The sequence below is a fragment of the Hemibagrus wyckioides genome, linkage group LG17 (genome assembly GCF_019097595.1).
Source record: "Hemibagrus wyckioides isolate EC202008001 linkage group LG17, SWU_Hwy_1.0, whole genome shotgun sequence".
In the NCBI taxonomy this organism is placed as follows: Eukaryota; Metazoa; Chordata; class Actinopteri; order Siluriformes; family Bagridae; genus Hemibagrus; species Hemibagrus wyckioides.
The window spans coordinates 1,836,168-1,857,925 of NC_080726.1; the positions used below are offsets into that span (position 1 = coordinate 1,836,168).

Consider the following 21,758-nt stretch of genomic DNA (forward strand, 5'->3'; position numbering starts at 1 on the left):
TATATATATTTAAATGTCACCCCCTTTTTGTCTAAATAAATTCATTTAGGAACACATTCGATGCTAGTTAGAAGTAATCCAGCTGTACACCTCTGCTTTGTTCACAGATTATTAATGAGCGGTTGATCTGAACCCAGAGGATGGTAGAGTCATCATCAGACTTCACCTTCTCCCTGGATAACCTGTTCTTTGACAGGCCCGTGCTTCATAAAGTGTGAGCGGACGGTTGTGTTAAAAAAGTTCCAGAAATCCGAACTGGTGTTTTATTTGGTGTTCAAGTGTTTCACTAACAGAAAAACAATTTCCACTGACTCATCCTGTACTTGTCTTGGGTTTGTCCAATTACACGCTGTCAGGAAAAGCATAAGCCCGCCCGTCTTGCTAAGCTTGTTAGCATGTAACATGGTTTGTTTGGAGTTCAACACTACCTCAAACGCCGTCTCCAGTAATATTTGATCTCAATTCAATTCAGTTTAATTTGTATAGCACTTTTAACGATGGACGTCGTGTCAAAGCAGCTTTACACAACATAAGAAACATAGTACAAAAGTTTAGTTAAGATTAATGTTAGACAAAATCATTTCTAATGAGAAGCCTGAGGTGACTGTGGTAAGGAAAAACTCCCTGAGATGGTATGAGGAAGAAACCAGACTCAAAAGGGAACCTTGGCCTCCATTTGGGTGACACCGGAGAGCGTGGTTATAAATAATGTCTTTTCTACTGTCAGTTGGAGTTGTGTGATGGAGATGTAGAATGCTATTGTGTGTATTGATTAGTAGGTTGTTGTCCTCAAAGTCCACATGGGGTTGGCATCTTCTCTTCGAATGTCCGAAATCTTCATGAACCAGAATCCAACTGGAGCTTGATGCCAGGGGATACTCGCTGGGTCGGCCTTTCCTCAGTGAAACTTTGAAATCTTTACGAAGAGGAACACATCTGGAGCTACCATCTCTCGATGGGTAGAAAAAGAGAAACAAGTGGAAAGGAATTAGCGTCGCTGCTGTTCCTAATATTAGCGGGCACTAGATGATAACTGTGCATTTGATCAGATGTACTGGAGCACAAGGTTATGGGATGGATTATGTGTATGCCTGGCTAAAGAGATATGTTTTTAATCAGCCTTTAAGTTGGGAGACCGTGTCTGAGCCCAGAACACTGTCAGGAACTTAAATGTGGTAGATGTCTTCCTCTAACGAACCCTGAGGTCACCATCTTTACCTCATACATGCATAAGTCATTCAGAAAATACTCCAAAAAAATGTGCGATGTTGTGATTTGTCATATGTATCGTTCTGGTTAAAGTGGTGTTCAGAATGGGCGGGGCAGTGGGTGTGGCATATTTCGAACGCTATTGGCTGATGTGGAACTCAATCAAGTACTTCACGTCACATCATGACTCTGACTTCCAAAAGAAAACTTTGCCTATGTCCATGACATGATCGGAAAATTTAGCTCGAAATCAATTTTAAGGAGGGATTTTTTTGTATTTTTGTATTTGATATTCTATCTTATATTTTTATTTCATAATCATACAGGAAACCATTATGTCAGGAGCAGAGTGTGTGGAAACTGGATGCTGCACCAGACATTTCAGCAATACCTGCGACTCAGGAGCTCCAGAAAGAGGCAGAAATCATGGAGTCTGCTGGTCAGTGTAGTTACAGGTCATCAGTGTCATCATGACATCATGCTTTAGATAGTGCAGATTTAATAGCTACCAGGGAGCTACAATAACTGCAAATTATCAACCTAAAATCCTTTGTTGTTGCCTTAATTTAAGTATTTGATGTGTTAATTATCCTGACCTCCTCCCTTTTAAGATTACTCTCAGAAACCAAAGAGGTTTATGCCCCCATTCCGAAGACTGGACATCATTGTTGGACGGTGTGTCCAAAGTGAAACAGGTGAAGCGGAAAAGCAGCAGGTGTGTAATGTTTGGAGGCCTGAAATATGCGTATCTGGATTCAGTCAGGGCTGCCGTGGTGCACCGCAGAATTCAGGAGAAACTAGACTTTATTGTCCAGCTGGCGCTCAACTCAAAACCCGGTGAGCATTTAGAAGTATCGTTTCCCTAAATACAGCATTATAGCTTGCATACACTATCTTGCCAAAGGTTTTGGGACACCCTTCCTAATCATTGAATTCAGGTGTTGAATTAGAGTGGAGACTGCGAGCCAGGCCAAAACAGGGACGTCTGCCTTTACATGCACATGAAGGGACTGATGTTGGACGAGAAGGTCTGGATCACAGTCTCCACTGTAATTCATCCCAAAGGTGTTCTATGGGGTTGAGGTCAGGACTCTGTGCAGGACAGTGAAGTGCCTCCACACCAAACTCACTCATCCATGTCTTTATGGACCTTGCTTTGGTCACTGGTGTGCAGTCATGTTGGAACAGGAAGGGGTCATCCTCAAACTGTTCCCACAAAGAGCATGAAATTGTCCAAAATGTCTTGGTATGAAGCTGAAACATTAAGAGTTCCTTTCACTGGAACTAAGGGGCCGAGTCCAACCCCTGAAAAACAACACCTGAACTCAATGATCTGGCCAAAACTTTTGGCAATATATTGTAATTGTTAGAAATATAGAGTTTGTGTCTTGTCTCTACGGTAAACATGGTAAGTAGCTCGATCAGCCTTTCTTTCTGTGCGGACTGATGTGTATCGTGGTTGTTTAGTGATAAAAAATGATTTTGTTTGGTTAAAAAGCTTATATTTGTAGCCTAGATTAATTACCAAGTAATTACTAAGGTGTTAATGTTAACGCAATAAAGATGATTCGTTTCTGTTCACTGCACATCCTGAAGTGTTTTATTCCTTACATATCCTGCAGGGTATTTAAACCTCCCACGAGGAAGCTCAACAGCGTTTCCATTCCAACGACGAACCATCAAAGCATCGGTGCGGTCGCTATGGCGACAGAGTATCCCCTGACCTCTTCCTCTAGCCCTTTCGGAGAGCTCATGCGGACGGAGGGAAGCAGTGAGCCGCAACGCAACTGCTCTGTTGTTCGCCCTCTTTCCCCCAAACCTCTTCATATACAAGGTGATAAGAAATTTAACATGTGTTTAATACTGAGACTGATACACCACACACACACACTACACTACACTCATGCATATATATATATATATATATATATATATATATATATATATATATATATATATATATATATATATATATACTGATCAGGCATAACATTATGACCACCTGCCTAATATAGTGTTGGTCCCCCGTTTGCTGACAAAACAGCCCTGACCCGTCCTTCACTGTGTATTCTGACACCTTTCTATCAAAACCAGCATTTTAACTTCTTCAGCAATCTCAGCAACCATCTGTTGGATCGGATCACAGGGTCCAGCCTTCTCTCCCCACGTGCATCATTGAGCCTTGACTGCCCATGACCCTGTCACCGGTTCACCACTGTTCCTTCCTCGGACCACTTTTGATAGATACTGACCACTGCAGACCGGGAACACCCCACAAGAGCTGCAGTTTTGGAGATGCTCTGATCCAGTGGTCTAGCCATCACAATTTGGCCCTTCGTCAAACTCGCTCAAATCCTTACACTTGTCCATTTTTCCTGCTTCTAACATCAACTTTGAGGACAAAATGTTGACTTGCTGCCTAATATATCCCACCCACTAACAGGTGCCATGATGAGGAGATACTCAGTCTTATTCACTTCACCTCTCACTGCTTACAATGTTCTACCTGATCAGTGTATAATACCTGCTTATATTTTAGTGGATCTGTAGAGCTTCATCTGAAAGTGAAGTGCAAATCATGTGATCTTATTGCATGTGGAAGTGATCAAGCAGCCTATCATTGGTGTAAATATCAGTAATTTTTTAAGATTTAAGCTAGCTCGTGTAAAAAGGTACAGTGAGCTTGTTAGCATGATGTCTATGTGTGTGATTGTAATACAAGTCATAATGACAACAACACTTTGTTTAAGGCACATCTGGACCAGGGATCCTGCGTCCTGTCTCTGAAATCCGTATCCTTTACCACACTGCCTGCTGAGTAAGTTACGTGAAACTTCTCTGGGTTCTGTACAGCTTTCCTTTAGTCATATTTACACAGCTGTTAAATTCAGGAGCATCTTCAGCAACTTCCCGTACTTTAACTACGTTCAGTCCAAAGCTCTGGATGATGTGAGTGTCATTCATTCCTATCACTTTTATTACCTTACACTACTTTTGTTTTTAAAGCAATGATTATTGTGTTTTATGGATTTCAGGTTCTTTACAGCAGCAGGAACTTTGTAGCCTGCGCTCCCACCGGCTCCGGGAAAACGGTGCTGTTTGAGTTGGCTATCATTCGACTGTTAATGGAGACGACGGAGCCTTGGCGTGATGTCAAAGCTGTTTACAGTGGGTCCCAAACTCTTGATAAACTGATGTGTTTGTTTATATCAACATAATTACCTCTTAATACACAAGTTTGTCTAGTCTGTTTTTAAACTGTAAAATATTCACTCAGGTAAGGAATAAACACAACAGAGAGAGAGAGAGAGAGAGAGAGAGAGCTGTTACAGGAAAATAATCAATACCAGAGTATTACAGTGCTGTGGGAATGAAAAACTGGAAATAAGCATACTGACACATTACTACAAACACACACACAGAGCTTAACTATATTGCCAAAAGTATTGGGATACCCCATAATGCTTTAGAGGGGTGTCCCAAAGCCTTTGGCGATATAGTGTATGTAAGTGAATTTAGAACTCGGAAAAATATACAGATACATCAGTAGAATTAGTAAAGTGTGTAAACATTATGAATAAAAGAGAAAAGTAATACTTACATCTGATGAAATTAGCATATAAAAAATAGAATAGCTATGCTATAGAAAATAGCATAGCTCAGGGAAGATCTGTTCAGCATGGTGTCTGAGGAGAGAATGCTGGGGGAAGTCCCTAAGAGGGTTTTTTATATAGTGAAAAAGGTGGAGGTGAAAATATTTGGAAAGCAAAAGGCCTAAGACTGAAGCTAATGGGAATCTAAAAACCAGAAACAACGGGAAATTAAAAAGCTGAAATCCGAACTTAATGGGAAAAACTTTGAGCAAAGATTTTTTTTCTCAAAAAATATGGGGGGAGCTTTAATGAAATAGTATATATTGAGGGGATTTTTTGGGGAATCATTCAGCTTCAGATGGGGCAGTGGTGGCTCAAGTGGTTAAGGCTCTGGGTCGTTGACTGGAAGATCAGGGGTTCAAGCCCCAGCACCGCCAAGTTGCCACTGTTGGGCCCTTGAGCAAGGCCCTTAACCCTCTCTGCTCCAGGGGCGCTGTATCATGGCTGACCCTACGCTCTGACCCCAACCTCCAAGGATGGGATATGCGAAGAAAGAATTTCACTGTGCTGTAATGTATATGTGACAAATAAAGGCTGTTTCATTTCAGATTGTTCTGGGACGTCTTGATAAATTGACATCGGGTTGATTGCTGACTTTTTGCTAAAGTGTCAGTGAGTTGAATAGATTGAGAGCGGTGACTGTACACCCAGTGTCACTAAAAAACTGTGGCACAGCGACGACACTGGAGACTCCTTCCATTAATGTTAAACATTTAATGTCTTCTGAAAGATGTTGATTGTCTGTGTTGAGCGTCTGCCGTACATATCCCTGTAGACGAGCTGTTACTATAGAAACGATAAGCATGTTAATATAAACCTGTGGTTTCGGAATACGGATTAAGAATGGGATGTCATGTTCATGTGCATGTAAAGGCAGACGTCCCAAAACTTTTGGCAGTAGAGTGTAGATAGATAGATAGATAGATAGATAGATAGATAGATAGATAGATAGATAGATAGATAGATAGATAGACAGACAGACAGACAGGCAAAGATGGAGGATGGGTGGATGAAAGTAAGGCATATAGATAGATGGATGTACAAAAATGGATGGACAGACAGCTAAAATGAGATGGATGGATCAGTGGAGTTAAACCAGTTTCCAGTCACATTCCTGTCATCTTTCTTCTTTTCCCCTCAGTGGCTCCCATTAAAGCTCTTTGCAGTCAGCGATATGAAGACTGGAAGCAGAAATTCGGGCCCCTGGGACTGAACTGCAAAGAACTGACCGGAGACACTGAGATCGACGACTATTTTGAAATCCAGGATGCACATCTCATCATGACAACACCTGTAATTTAAAGCTTATGAGTTTTCTGAGTTTGGAATAAAACAACAAACATGACAGAGCATGCTTTATTAATGCTGCATGGTTCTTCTGTGAAGGAAAAGTGGGACAGTATGACGAGGAAGTGGAGAGATAATGTTTTACTGCACTCCGTCCGGCTTTTCCTGATCGACGAGGTCTGCAGGGTTTACACTTTACTCCTGCAATAAGACAGCACCAGTGATTCGGAGTTTTGACTTCTCTCTGTTTTTGCACCGTGTTGTAGATACACGTGGTGAAAGACGTGACCCGAGGAGCAACTCTGGAGGTGGTGGTCAGCAGAATGAAGACCATGCAGTCGTACCGATCGGCTGAAGATCCACAATCAGAGACCTGCATGAGATTTGTAGCAGTATCAGCAACCATCCCTAACCTGCAGGATGTGCGCAGACTCAGCAGTGGATGAGTGGATAGATAGATAGATAGATAGATAGATAGATAGATAGATAGATAGATAGATAGATAGATAGATAGATAGATAGATAGATAGATAGATAGATAGATAGATAGACATGAATCAGAGGTAGAATATAGGATGGATAAATGGATGGATAAAAATAGATAGAGAGATAGAATGAGGTGAATGAATGAACATATTAAATGATGTTTATTGATAAGCACTATAATGATTCTGTAGGTGTCTGAGTGGCTGTCGGATTATTGGGGTCCAGCGACGTGTTTGTTGATGGACGAGAGCCACAGACCGGTGAAACTGAGGAAAGTGGTGCTGGGATTTCCGTGTGGAAACAACCAGAACGAATTCAAATTTGACCTCTCTCTCAACTACAAGATGGCCAGCATCATTCAGACCTACTCTGACCAGAAACCTACACTGGTGGTGAGAGAAAGCAGATCAGTTCCTCAGCTATCACCTTATTGTTTCCACACGGCACTGACACTGGAGACTCCTTCCATCATCACCATAGCAACGACTTCACCAGTCCCTGTGCATGAGCTGTTACTGTGGAAATATTAACGTATCAGAACGAGCACCTCCATATAAACCTGTGATTTGAAGCCGAACTCAACAGCAGTGTTATTTCTTTCTATGTGTGCCTCATAGTTTTGTTCCACGAGGAAAGGAGTTCAACAGTCTGCTGCTGTGCTCGCCAAGGACACCAGATTCATTATGAGTATTGACCACAGACAGAGGTGCGTTTACTTTCTCACACTGTCTCCACTATACATTCTTTTCAATATTATTTCTTTATAGATCCACAGTTAATATAAATCACCTTTCACTCACAGGTTAATGAAGTATGCCAACTCTATTCTCGATACCAAACTCAGAGGTATGTGTTAGCAACAGAGATCTGTGTGTGTGTGTGTGTGTGTGTGTGTTATATGCACTGATGCAGAAAATCTCTTTCATCTCTTCCCTCATTAAGATCTAATCATGTGTGGTGTGGGGTATCACCACGCTGGAGTCAGTGTTTCAGACAGAAAACTGGTCGAAGATGCGTTTACAGTCGGCGACTTGCCTGTCCTCTGTGAGTGCGGCTTTCTTTTGTTGATACGAACTTACACACATCAGGCATAACATTCTGAGCAGTGAGAGGTGAAGTGAATAACACTGATTATCTGCAGGTTAATCTCCACTGATTATTAGCAGGTTAATAATACAGTATGCTATGTACCTTCTTAGTCACTACCAGCACTTTGGCGATGGGCGTGAACCTGCCAGCTCACCTGGTGGTGATCAAATCCACCATGCACTACATAGGTGGAGCCTGTGAGGAGTACAGCGAAGCCGACATACTGCAGATGATCGGTAGAGCAGGCAGACCACAGGTATATTAGAAATGTTGCTAGATTTAACTGTATGGCTTTCTCTACCTTTACATTACGTCTTTTGTGGGTGGGGCAAAGCGGGCTAACTAGCATACTAGCGACGTACGCTCATCAGAGGCACTAACGACTTCCTTCCAAGTATAATTTTCAACAGTAAATGAAAACTACTGGGGAATTGACAAATGTTTTACTCATGCACTTTTAAGTTCTTAAATACTTGAACCCCAATAAATGCTGATTTTAATTATTGTAACTGTTTATAGCTGTTTCTGTGTGACTCCTCATGTCTTTCTTCATTATAGTAATAATAATAATCTGAATACTGTGGGTACAGTACTAGTGACCGAGGGCTAGTGCTCATAACCTTTTATCCTTCTTGTTGTTGTAGTTTGACACATCAGCCACTGCTGTGATCATGACTCGGACTCAGACTAGAGACAAGTACCTACAGTTAGTGAGTGGTTCAGAGACCATAGAGAGCAGGTACGGCCGTGATTTGATGCTTTTTCTTTAGTGAGATCATTGGAAAAGGACAAAAGAGTCCTGAGAAGTTGTGAGTCACCCGCTCTCTAAAGACTTTTCCATAAATGTAATGCTGCTGTAATTGTAAAGACAGTCCTGTGCTCATGCTCATGCAGAACATCCTGTAAACTCTTCTACACCTGGGTCAGGGATCTACATGAATAATCCATAATAGTAAAATGGGAGGAAAAATTAATATAGTTAAATAAAATATTTAGAATCCTGCCTTGATGCCCGATGACGCCTGAGGTAGGCACAGGCTCCCCTTGACCCGAGGATAGATCGGATAAGCGGTACAGACAATGAAATGAAAAAAAAATATTTAGAAATCCAAACATATAAAAGTATTCAACTCTACGGTGGCCGAGAAACACAATAACAAATCAGAAACCACAAAGACAATTCAGACAAAGCAGTAAAGATATGTATAGTTTGTGAATGGAATTCTTCCCTCTGATTGGACGAGACACTGGTCACTCAGGATCTACAGGAAGTCCAGCAGTAGCTGCAGCAGTAGAAAGTGTATTGGTGTGTGTATGAACACAGCTCTGCTCTTATAGCGCTCCTTACATCCTTTAATCTGGAATAGTTTGGTCTTCTACGCTATCAGTATATCCTAAATCACGCCATATGAACGTCCTTCCTCACAGTAGCGCTGAATGAGTTCCATTTTCCATTAGGCAGGTGGTCATAATGTTATGCCTGGTCGGTGTATATTGTGATACATAATCACGTGTTCAGTGCTAATCAGCTTTTTTGATTCTCCCAAATCATTTGTTGTACATTGATCTGAATTCCTCGTATCGTCTTCGAATGTTTAAGCTTGCACACAAACCTGGTAGAGCATCTGAACGCTGAGATTGTCCTTCACACCATCTCCGATGTCAACATGGCTTTAGACTGGATTCGTTCCACGTTCCTCTATATCCGAGCTCTGAAGAACCCCAAACACTATGGTAATTTTTTTAAACTGCAGAAATATTAATGTACACTCAGAATGTGATGAATATATCATTCAAATATATTTGAAACTCGTTTCCAGGATTTTCTGCTGATCTCGACAAATGTGGAATTGAAACCAAACTGCAAGGTGTGACAAATCTCTCACATTCATCTCTCCAATCAGTAATATTCATTGAATTATATCATTACGGCTGTAATTTCCTTTCTTGTTTTAGAGCTTTGTCTAAGAAACCTGAACTCATTGGCTTCCTTTAATTTGATCACAATGGATGAGGACATCAACATCAAACCTACAGGTGAGGTCAACAACATTTTGCTGATTTCAGCAGAGCACCAAATCAGACTTATGTAATATATTACAGTCAAACTTCACTGAACTTCAGTTGTTACTGTCCATAACATTGTAGTGTCCATGCCATTTTAGGACAAAAAGACGGAATACACTTTAAGAAATTCTTTACAGAGGAACAGACCTTGTGTTTTTACTTTATTTTCATTTATAAACATTTTCCACTCTGATATCTTTCTTTAGCATTTGTAAGGCAGCCTGAGAAACCTTGCTTTTTCTATTGTATATAAAATGTGAATATTAGCATTAATGAGATCAGACACTGAGTCAGTTTATACAGTTCATCCTAAAGGTAATGAGGCAGAGTCAGGTCTCTGTGCAGGACACTCAAGTTCTTCCACATTTCTTTCCAACCTTCACCTCCACACCAGGTCTTCAGGGAGCTGCTTTGTGCACAGGTGCTTTGTCAACAGGGTTTGGACTTTTATAAAAGGCCAGTGAAGGGAAATTATAATGTTACAGCATAAAAAGTCTTTCAATAAAATTGTATGATTAAAAGTTTGTGGTAACAGTTTGCAGAAGAACCAGACATATAGCTCACTGATCAGGTATATCATTCTGAGCAGTGAGAGGTGAAGTGAATAAGGTGGGATATATTAGGCAGCAAGTCAACATTTTGTCCTCAAAGTTCATGTTAGAAGCAGGAAAATGGACAAGTGTAAGGATTTGAGTGAGTTTGACCAGAAGGGCCAGATTGTGATGGCTAGACCACTGGATTAGAGCATCTCCAAAACTGCAGCTCTTGTGTGCAGTCCTGGTCTGCAGTGGTCAGTATCTATCAAAAGTGGTCCAAGGAAGGAACAGTGGTGAACAGGTGACAGGGTCAAGGCTCATTGATGAACGTGGGGAGTGAAGGCTGGCCCGTGTGATCCGATCCAACAGACGAGCTACTGTTGCTCAAACTGCTGAAGAAGTTAATTCTGGTTCTGATAGAAAGGGGTCAGAATACACAGTGCAGGACGGGTCAGGGCTGTTTTGGCAGCAAAAGGGGGACCAACACAATATTAAGTTTAAGCATGATGGATAATTCAGTGGTCTCTTGTGCACAGAGAGCGGGAAGCTGATGGCTCGATATTGTGTTGCATTTGACACCATGAAGCAGTTTATGAGGGTGACTGGTACAGAAACCCTGTCTGAACTGGTGAGATGTTTTATTCTTACTTAATTCAACATGTCTAACTGTTATAGCATTGATTATTTATTATCATATTGTATATTATGGTACTGATTTGATCTGATTTACTGTCTGTCAGACAGATAAAACCTCACTTAAATCCCAAACCTGTGGTTTAATCTGTACTTGTGTCAGGTTGACATGATATCGAAGGTGAAGGAGTTCAGTGACGTCCAGCTGAGAGTCAGTGAGAAGAGAACCTTGAACATTCTGAACAAGGATAAGAACAGGGTCACTATCCGGTTAGTGTGTTTACTGTTTCTGCACATACCACGCTTCTCAGGCTTTATTATACAGAAACGAACTCTCTCAATCTGATTTTTAGGTATCCGATGGAGGGAAAGATCAGAACCAATGACATGAAGGTTAACTGGTAGGATTCAAATTCAACATTTTTTTTAATAAAGCCTTTTCTGTTTATTCTATAAAGATGATTTCCTGTGGCAGATTCTGAATAAAGTGTTTTTATTTGAATAATGTGTTTATATTTATGTGAATAGGATCACATGTGAACATTATGTGTAATCTGATTCAAAGTTTTGCATGTGCATCAGTGTTACCATAGCAACTACGAAAGTGTGAGTCCAGTTAGTGTGTTCTGCTGTTACACATGTCAAATTTCCATAATAACAATAAATCATACAAATTTGACATTAGCTTACATAGATACATAGGCCACGCCTTCTTTACACAGGTACATAGGCCACGTCTTCTTTTCACAGGTACATAGGCCACGCCTATTTTACATAGATACATAGGCCACGCCTTCTTTACACAGGTACATAGGCCACGCCTTCTTTACATGGGTACATAGGCCACACCTTCTTTACATGGGTACATAGGCCACACCTTCTTTACATGGGTACATAGGCCACACCTTCTTTACACAGATACATAGGCCATGCCTTCTTTACACAGGTACATAGGCCATGCCTTCTTTACACAGGTACATAGACCACGCCTTCTTTACACAGGTACATAGGCCATGCCTTCTTTACACAGGTACATAGGCCACGCCTTCTTTACATGGGTACCTAGGCCACGCCTTCTTTACACAGGTACATAGGCCATGCCTTCTTTATACAGGTACACAGGCCATGCCTTCTTTACACAGGCCACGCCTTCTTTACACAGGTACACAGGCCACGCCTTCTTTACACAGGTACCTAGGCCACGCCTTCTTTACACAGGTACATAGGCCACATCTTCTTTACATAGGAACATAGGCCGCACCGTCTTTACACAGGCCACACCTTCTTTACACAGGTACATAGGCCACGTCTTCTTTTCACAGGTACATAGGCCATGCCTATTTTACATAGATACATAGGCCACGCCTTCTTTACACAGGTACATAGGCCACGCCTTCTTTACATGGGTACATAGGCCACGCCTTCTTTACACAGGTACATAGGCCACGCCTTCTTTACATGGGTACATAGGCCACACCTTCTTTACACAGGTACATAGGCCATGCCTATTTTACATAGATACATAGGCCACGCCTTCTTTACACAGGTACATAGGCCACGCCTTCTTTACATGGGTACATAGGCCACACCTTCTTTACACAGTTACATAGGCCACGCCTTCTTTACATGGGTACATAGGCCACACCTTCTTTACACAGGTACATAGGCCATGCCTATTTTACATAGATACATAGGCCACGCCTTCTTTACACAGGTACATAGGCCACGCCTTCTTTACATGGGTACATAGGCCACACCTTCTTTACACAGTTACATAGGCCATGCCTTCTTTTCACAGGTACATAGGCCACACCTTTTTTACACAGGTACATAGGCCACGCCTTCTTTACTTTTGTAATTGCAATGAAGTTATTCAGCATTTTATATTTTTCAGAGGTTCAGGAACATGGATGCTGTGGTTGCTGACATAAAATGCACATTATTTACTTCTACATTTCCTCAGATCAGAGCGGTTATAGAGATAACGTTTGTATGAAATTGCCCCAATCATGCTGGCGTCATGATAACCTCAGCATCCTTCATTCGGAGGCGATATTCAGTTTAATTTCACAGACAATGAGATATAAATAGGGAGTTAACAGATGTCATGCATAGAGGAGAACCCTTGATATGACAGAGTCTGTGATTGATCGTTAAAACTGAGTCATTTCCAAGCCGATTCATTCCAAGATATATGACTTTGAGAAGCTTTCGTCTTACTGTACATGTGGAACTCATGATAGAAGTTTAATAGCGCCACCTGCAGACCTGGAGTACATGTAGAGTAGATAGGTTCAACTTAACACTTCTACTTCTCAGAAGCTATGCAGTGAACTGACTTTTAATACAAACTCAGTAGTCATTAAATTCTGATGCCATACTTTTTGTTATTTTATTTTATGGTCTATTCCCTTCTAATCAGTTTGATTCAGGCTCAGCTGGGCTGCATCCCTATTCAGGAATTTGGACTCACTCAAGACACTGGGAAGATTTTCAGGAGTGGAATCAGACTCAGCAAATGTAACCTGCCTTTATTTGAAAGCACACTGTGATTGTGTCTTTAGTAATTAACCAAATAACGTCTTTTTCTCTGCTCTGTGATGGAGTGTTTGAGCTGTGTGATGTTTGGTGTGCTCTGTTTGCCAGGCTTGGTGGAGTTTCTCACTCAGCACTCTAAGAAGAATTTCTCAGCCCAGCTCAATGCCGTGATCCTGGCCAAGTGCTTCAGAGCCAAGCTGTGGGAGGATTCACCCTATGTCTCCAAACAACTGGACAGGATTGGTGAGAAAATTTAGAAAATAGAACTGTGGATGGATGGAGGAAGCAGTAGATGGATAGATAGAGGGATAGAAAATTGGTGCATGGATGGATATACAGATAGATTAGTAGATGGCTGCCAAATGCCGCAATAGATGGATGAATGGAGAGAAAGTAGAGGTAGGTTAAATAGGCACAGAAATAAGTGGATGGATGATAAGCCACCTAAACCTAAACACCAGCTTTGAAAGATCTGCAGGATTTTATAACCAATAGAAGAGCATGTGTGCATGACACAACAGTAAAGAAAGATGGCAGGAATTTGTCACTAAGGTCTATAAATGCATCCAGACATGACTGTTAGGAGTAAATATGTTGTGTTCTAGGTGTATCTCTGGCTAATGCGATGGTGAATGCAGGACTAACTTCATTCAGCAAGATTGAAGCCACCAATCCTCGAGAACTGGAGCTGGTACAGTATAACCATCACTAATCATACATACTGCTATGGCCCTTTAACACATATCTAACATCTCACTGATTTGTGTTTTTCGTCTAGATCGTGAACCGACATCCTCCATTTGGAAACCAGATCAAAGAAGCTGTGAGCAGACTCCCTAAATATGAAGTTAGTCTAGAACAGGTGACCGTTATTTTTTTTTTATTTCTAATGTCTGCACATATATGTGTACACTTCTATAGCCACACCTACATTACTCAGATATATACACACTTCAGGCCCTCCTACTTCTAGTCACCTCATTTCCAGGGAGTGACACGCACAGAAACCATTCCTACTTTACCGGACCTGAAAGACACATAGGCCACGCCTTCTTTACTGTGAATGACAGACACATAGGCCACAACTTATTTGCTGTGACTGACAGGCACATAACCCACACCTTCTTTAATGGGACGGACAGGCACATTGGCCACGCCTTCTTTACTGGGATTGACAGGCACATTGGCCACACCTCCTTTACTGAGACTGGCAGACACATAGGCCACAGCTTCTTTAATGGGATTGACAGGCACATAGGCCACAGCTTCTTTAATGGGATTGACAGGCACATAGGCCATGCCTACTTTACTGTGAATGACAGGAACATAGGCCACGCCTACTTTATTGTGAATGACAGGTATATAGGCCACACCTCCTTTACTTTGAATGGTATGCACATAGGCCACACCTTCTTTACAATGCATTAAAACAGAATTGTTGTTTTTCTAGCTTCCCCGTTACAGCGTCTCCTCAGCAGAGATCGTTATCACAGTCAGCTTAAAGAACTTTGAGGAGCTGATGATGAAAAGGACTGCACTGGACCTTCATTATGTCACACTTATAATTGGAGACTGTGACAACAGCATGGTCTTCCAGCAGAAGATATCGTGAGAGACGCAAGTCTTCACCTTTTTTAATAAGAGGACTTTTTTAGTAAAATATATTATAATAGTGATATGAATGTTTCATTGAACAGAGACACTGTCCTGCTGAAGTCTGGAAGCTGGTCGAGGAGGATCGAGGTGACGAGAACGCCAGTCGGAGATGAGATCAGCATCAATTTAATCAGCTCTGAGTACGGTGTGTGCTTCACTCGCTCTTCTGTACATGTTGTTATATGGAATTGATCAACTTCTGGGTGGTGGATGTAATGGAGTAACTCACATCACTATGTTGTTGATTATTTTCCTCTATCAACCGCATGAGATTTTATAAACCTTATAGAAATGTAATTTTATTTATCACTGCATTCTTTGTAGCAGTATATGTATTTTTGTGTGTGTGTGTGTGTGTGTGTTGATGTTGTGCAGTGGGATTGGATATCCAACAGAAGTTCACTGCCTTCTACTCAGGAGCAAAGACGTTTAGAGCTTATTCTCACAGAGCGGAGAGTCCAGCGTTAAGGAGAAACATGAGAGAAAGCCCACAGAGAAACACTGACACTGAGAAACCTGCCAAAGCACGAGCTCCAGCGCAGAGAGAACGGATTAAAACAGGTAATACAGACGTGTGCTGATCTTACAGATAAATACCACCACATTTAATCAGACACAATGCGCTTAATACACTATATTGCCAAAGGTTTTGGGACACCCCTCCAAATCATTGAGTTCAGGTGTTGTTTTTCAGGGTTTGGGTCTTAGTTCCAGTGAAAGGAACTCTTAATGCTTCAGCTTCATACCAAGACATTTTGGACAATTTCATGCTCTTTGTGGGAACAGTTTGGGGGATGACCCCTTCCTGTTCCAACATGACTGCACACCAGTGACCAAAGCAAGGAGCAGAGTCCTGACCTCAACCCCATAGAACACCTTTAGGATGAATTAGAGTGGAGACTGCTAACCAGGCCTTCTCGTCTCACAAAAAGTCCCATAAACACACTCCTAAACCTCTCTGGTTTGGTGAAAAAAAATTGAGGATCTCTTAATTACTAATCAATTAATCGCAATATGACAGAGTGTAACTCCGTGTTATTGTGACATCTGTCAGTGTAGCTGGATCTAAGTGTGAGAGATTAAAATGGTTTGAATCTGTCCAATGGAATGTATGAGTAGATCATACACAGGGAACCACATGACCTGTTACTGTTTAATATTTTCTTTTTTATCAATGTTTATATTTCTGTCCCTCTGGAGGACAGGTGAGGTACTGCGCTATCATGTATCTGTTCTCACTGCAGATCCCGTGCAGACGGATCCCAGCAAACGGCACTGTAACCATTTTTGTAAGAACAAGCAGCTCTGTGGTCATGAATGCTGTGAGTACCAGAACATGTTGATACTGATTATTAAAATGAAGTTTTCATTATTAACTGAGATTAATTGATTTTTCGTACTTCAGGTAAATTTGGTGTTCAGAAAAGGCTCATATGTCAAGAGCCCTCTTTCTCATCATATCTCCAAGATCTGAAGATGAGGAACGAGAAACTCTTGGAGACCCCGGTCAAGCGCTTGAAGGTCAGCCTGTTCTCCTCATAGAATTTTGGAGTGAATTAAAATATCTGGGAAGGTTTTTAGGTTCTTCAGACACTGTAATATTTTACTCAGTTCATCAGTATTTATTTTGTCATTTGGCAATGTTCAAAATTTTTGGCATTTTTGGAAAGACTGTTAAAAAAGGCTGTGACTAAAGTCACACACTCCAAATATAGGCACTCATTTAACAGAATAATTCTCTTGTAATACACACACACACACACACAGTGATACTACATATTAATCATAGGGCTTACTCCACAATTCACAGTGAAGTGAATAAGACTGAGTATCTCCTCATCATGGCACCTGTTAGTGGGTGGGATATATTAGGCAGCAAGTCAACATCTTGTCCTCAAAGTTGATGTTAGAAGCAGGAAAAATGGACAAGCGTAAGGATTTGAGCTTTGAGTTTGACCAAAAGGACCAAATTGTGATGGCTAGACCACTGGATCAGAGCATCTCCAAAACTGCAGCTCTTGTGGGGTGTTCCCGGTCTGCAGTGGTCAGTATCTATCAAAAGTATCCTGTAAATATCCTTAAGCAGGTTAACATTTGGATGCCAGATACCACAGCACAACTTCAGGGATCTAGTGAAGTCAATGCCTTGACGGGTCAGGGCTGTTTTGGAAGCAAAAGGGGGACCAACACAATATTAGACAGGTGGTCATAATGTTATGGCTGATCGGTGTATATCCACAGTGTTCTAGAAGTTAATTGTTTGTGTTTTCTTACAGATGAGGATGAAGAGTGAGGAAGAGGCCATCAACATGCAGCGCTTCTCCTACACACCCAAACCACCGATGCCTGCTGCTGCTACATGGTAACTCTCAGTCCAGTGTATGAACCAACGTCCTGCTGTTTCTGCACTGGATTTCTCATTAATGTGATGCTGAGCATAGCTGGAGAAGAGAAGCAGCTCCTGCTCTGACCTTGTGACTGATATATTTCCTTCCATTAAACACCATTATATCTTCTCACGATAACACCATGACACCAGAGCGATACACAGACCCTGTTTTTTCACTGGAATAAACAAATCCTGAATATTTCCTATTATTTAAACAGAATGAATTAATTTCCTTTAAGAGAATAAAGTAGGTCCACTTTGTAAGCAGCGACTCCTGAGTGATTAACATCCTGAAAGTTGAAGCTCTGAGACTTCACAGTTTGCTGATTGTTTGGACGTGTTTTTCCTGCAGGATTCAGAAACGTCTTGCCACGCCTCAGCAGCAGGTGTATTTTCAGCCACATGACGGTAAGTGTGTATTTTAACACACATGCTAACAACTCCAGGAGTGTTTCAAGAGAGAGAGATAAAAATAAAGCAGTACGATGATCTTTTTGTCCAGCAGGTGGCGCTCTAACTCTAATGCACTAATCCAGATTTATCACTGACTGTTCGTATAGTGTTTGTATTAACAGTCTGAGTTTCAGAGTGTAGTGGAGTGTTTTAATGATAAATATCATGGATGTTATGTGTTATGAAGGAAGTTAGTGAAAAGTATCCAAATGTAAAGTAGACACAGGACAAGATGACACAAGAGTTGCTCTTAAGACTCTTCAGTAGATTTACATCCTGTAGTTCATCCCAGTTCATCTTAACCCACCTGCAGACTCCAGTGAGAACGCTGAAGGGTTTTATTCCGGCGCAATGGAGGATCAGGTCTTCCAGACGAGCGCTAACACGACATCGGCCAGTGAGTTTATTTATCATCTGAGGAATTCAGCACGTGTGAAATTGCAAGAGTGGATAGAGAGAAAGATAGAGAGAGAGAGGGATAGAGGGGGAGAGAGAGGGATAGAGAGACATAAAGAGAGAGAGCAATACATAGTGAGTGAGAGAAAGAACAAGAGAGAGAAGAAAGAGCGAGTGAGAGAGAGAAGAGAGCGAGTGAGAGGGCGAGAGAGAGAAAGAGACTTCAGTTCTAAGTAATGCTCGCTCTACCATATAGCGATGATCTTTAGGAAACTCAGTAGTTGATGAGTTAACCCATGTCTGTCGTTCTAGATGTTTCCATGAGGAAAGAAGCAGCACAGAAATCTCTGAGCAGAATCCTTCCCACTGAAACCACGGCTCACGGCTCCGTCTCGCTCTCAGACCTCAATACCGACAGCGACTTCTGCTCCGACGTCCTCAATGTGAACTTTGACCTAGCGCTGGACGACTGGGATGATTTCAGTGATGAGAACTTCACAACAGCATGTGAGGAGTCGGAGCATTATGGGCGTGGCTCTGCTCCAACAAGAGGTGCTTTGTTTTTATTGGATTTATTTGCTTTGAGTAAATTTGTTATTAAAATATCAGTTATAACACTAGGGCTGGGTGATATGACGATATCAGTGGTATTTAGATCTCAGAAATCTTGAACTTTTTCTAGTTTTCTGCCAGTTTGTTAACAAAATTAAATCATCGTTATACGCCAATCAGGCATAACATTATGACCACCTGCCTAATATTGTGTTGCTCCCCCTTTTGCTGCCAAAACAGCCCTGACCTGTCAAGACATGGACTCCACTAGATCCCTGAAGGAGTGCTGTGGGATCTGGCACCAAGATGTTAGCAGTAGATTGTTTAAGTCCTGTAAGATGTGAGGTGGGGCCTCCATGGATTGAACTTGTTTGTCCAGCACATCCCACAGATGCTGGATTGGATTGAGATCTGGGGAATTTGGAGGCCAGGTCAACTCCTCAAACTAGTTGTTGTGGTCATCAAACCATTCCTGAACCATTTCTGCTTTGTGGCACAGTGCATTATCCTGCTGAAAGAGACCACAGCCATCAGGGAATACTGATGAAAGGGTGTACATGATCTGCAACAATGCTTAGGTAGGTGGTACGTGTCAAAGTAACATCCACATGGATACAAGACCCAAGGTTTCCAAGCAGAACATTGACCAAAGCAGGACACTGCCTCCACCGGCTCGCCTTCTTCCCATAGTGCATCCTGGTGCCACGTGTTCCCCAGGTAAGAGATGCACATGCACCCGGCCATCCACGTGATGTAAAAGAAAACGTGATTCATCAGACCAGGCCACCGTCTTCCATTGCTCCGTGGTCCAGTTCTGATGCTCATGTGACCATTGTTGGTGCTTTCAGTGGTGCACAGGGGTCAGCATGGGCACCCTGACCGGTCTGTGGCTATGCGGCCCCAAACGCAACAAACTGTCCTGCACTGTGTATTCTGACCGCTTTCTATCAGAACCAGCATTAACTTCTTCAGCAATTTGAGCAACAGTAGCCCATGACCCTGTCTCCGGTTCACCACTGCTCCTTCCTTGGACCACTTTTGATAGATACTGACCACTGCAGACCGGGAACACCCCACAAGAGCTGCAGTTTTGGAGATGCTCTGATCCAGTGGTCTAGCCATCACAATTTGGCCCTTCGTCAAACTCGCTCAAATCCTTACTCTTGTCCATTTTTCCTGCTTCTAACATCAACTTTGAGGACAAGATGTTGACTTGCTGCCTAATATATCCCACCCACTAACAGGTGCCATGATGAGGAGATACTCAGTCTTATTCTCTTCACCTGTCACTGGTCATAATGTTCTACCTGATCAGTGTATATTGTATGATATTAATATGAGGTTTTTGTCATATTGCACACTTCTAGTTTGAATTTTGTGTAATAAATACTGTATCATCAAATTACAAAGAGATAGAAAAATGTCATGTGCAAAGAAGGTGAAAGGAAAAGAAAAGTTTTGTCAAACATTTAGTTTGTGTTCAGATCACCTGATTTTAGTTCCTCTTGCCTGTGAGGAAGCTAAAGCAGTTCCACTGAGAACACCAACACCATCAAGGTCAGATTTAACACTGAGTTATGTATACAGTATTGTTTTTGTTGTTGGGTTTTTTTTCACATTTTAAGATATTTCTATTTTTATTTCCAGGCTTGGATGTGCAGCTCGAACGCCACAAAAAAGCCCAGAAGTGACTTTTATTACAAAGGTAGTTTATATAAACCTGAAACTCTCATCAGTTACTGCACCTTTTTAACAACTATTTTAAAAATAAATAAATAAATTATAGCTCATGTCCTTGGTTAGACAGTAAACTGTTAATTACCTAAAGAAACAAATTCTTCTTAGGTCTTCTTAATCTTCCATCCAGAGACTTAACCCCGCCTCTAAACAGCGTTCCGTCTTTAACGTTATTCCTCGAAAACATCATTTCACTCACAAACAAACATCGTGACTGTTTTTTAAAAAAATCAATTCAATCATCCCTGACCTCTGATTGGTCAGAAGGTGTTGATTTATTTTTTCTAACGTTAGCACAGCTAGGTTAGCATTATCGTTTCTATAGTAACCACCCGTTCACGTGAAGTGCTCTGTAAAAGAGAAAGTTTGTTTATGTAACGTTTATGGAAGGAGTCTCCAGTGCTAGTACAGTGTCTGCTTTTTATTTCTCTGATAGAGAGAGCGTCCGGACTTTTCCATCAGCTTAGCAAATCAGACGCTCATGAAACAGAGAGAAAATAATATCTCACTGACCGGACGACTGAATCGGTTTACAACAAGGGATTCGGCGGCTAATGAGCAGCACAAAGGCACCGGCAGGTATTTAATAACACATGACCACTCTGACACTCGGTCAGCCGTGTGGAAAATATCCGTTTATTGATCTGATTATTGGATATCGGATATTTTATACAGGAGTCAGACGGATGAGGAGCGAGAGGTTGACATGTTCCTCGGGATATTCGATGGAATTTTCTAGACTGTCTTGTGATCGTTTTTAAAGTTTATTTTTTACTAAAGTTATTTACTCATTCATTAGAAATGTTCTTTATATATATATATAAGAAAAATGATTTTCCTTGAATTTGTTTGTTGAAAAACGCAAGCTCTTAACGTGTGAATTGTTGTGAAGTTTGTAGTTTCCTGTTCAAAAGAATTCATTTATTTAACTCACAGAATTATTCATGCTTTTTGAGGTTATGTTTTTATACACCATGGATAAAAATGAATAAACAAACAAATAAATAAATAAAACTTCTTCTCTACAATTTTGCACTATTTTTTACTTTCACTGGATGAATTGGAACATTTTATTTT

General features: G+C 41.3%; 1 protein-coding gene across 1 annotated transcript; it reads left to right on the plus strand.

The window, feature by feature from the left end:
- The first annotated feature begins 132 nt into the window (after window positions 1–132).
- hfm1 (helicase for meiosis 1) lies at window positions 133–21,655 on the plus strand. The gene is made up of 39 exons (XM_058413102.1): window positions 133–214; window positions 1,536–1,648; window positions 1,821–2,046; window positions 2,832–3,043; window positions 3,960–4,001; window positions 4,088–4,158; window positions 4,245–4,377; window positions 6,004–6,155; window positions 6,249–6,326; window positions 6,416–6,571; window positions 6,827–7,027; window positions 7,253–7,341; window positions 7,438–7,481; window positions 7,578–7,679; window positions 7,835–7,980; window positions 8,369–8,463; window positions 9,325–9,458; window positions 9,545–9,592; window positions 9,681–9,761; window positions 10,864–10,955; window positions 11,124–11,230; window positions 11,314–11,361; window positions 13,383–13,480; window positions 13,607–13,741; window positions 14,104–14,189; window positions 14,277–14,360; window positions 14,949–15,106; window positions 15,196–15,299; window positions 15,530–15,715; window positions 16,399–16,476; window positions 16,560–16,675; window positions 17,431–17,516; window positions 17,896–17,951; window positions 18,310–18,393; window positions 18,705–18,944; window positions 20,429–20,501; window positions 20,592–20,649; window positions 21,118–21,260; window positions 21,357–21,655. Exons 1-39 carry the CDS (start codon window positions 141–143, stop codon window positions 21,418–21,420), a joined length of 4,293 nt encoding a protein of 1,430 aa, XP_058269085.1. The 5' UTR covers window positions 133–140; the 3' UTR covers window positions 21,421–21,655.
- The last annotated feature ends 103 nt before the right edge of the window (window positions 21,656–21,758 follow it).

Coding starts and splice junctions, on each gene's coding strand:
- hfm1 (XM_058413102.1), top strand. CDS start 141: ATGGTAGAGTCATCATCAGACTTCACCTTCTCCCTGGATAACCTGTTC. Junction 6,327..6,415: donor GGCTTTTCCTGATCGACGAG/GTCTGCAGGGTT, acceptor ACCGTGTTGTAG/ATACACGTGGTGAAAGACGT. Junction 9,762..10,863: donor CATCAACATCAAACCTACAG/GTGAGGTCAACA, acceptor TCTTGTGCACAG/AGAGCGGGAAGCTGATGGCT.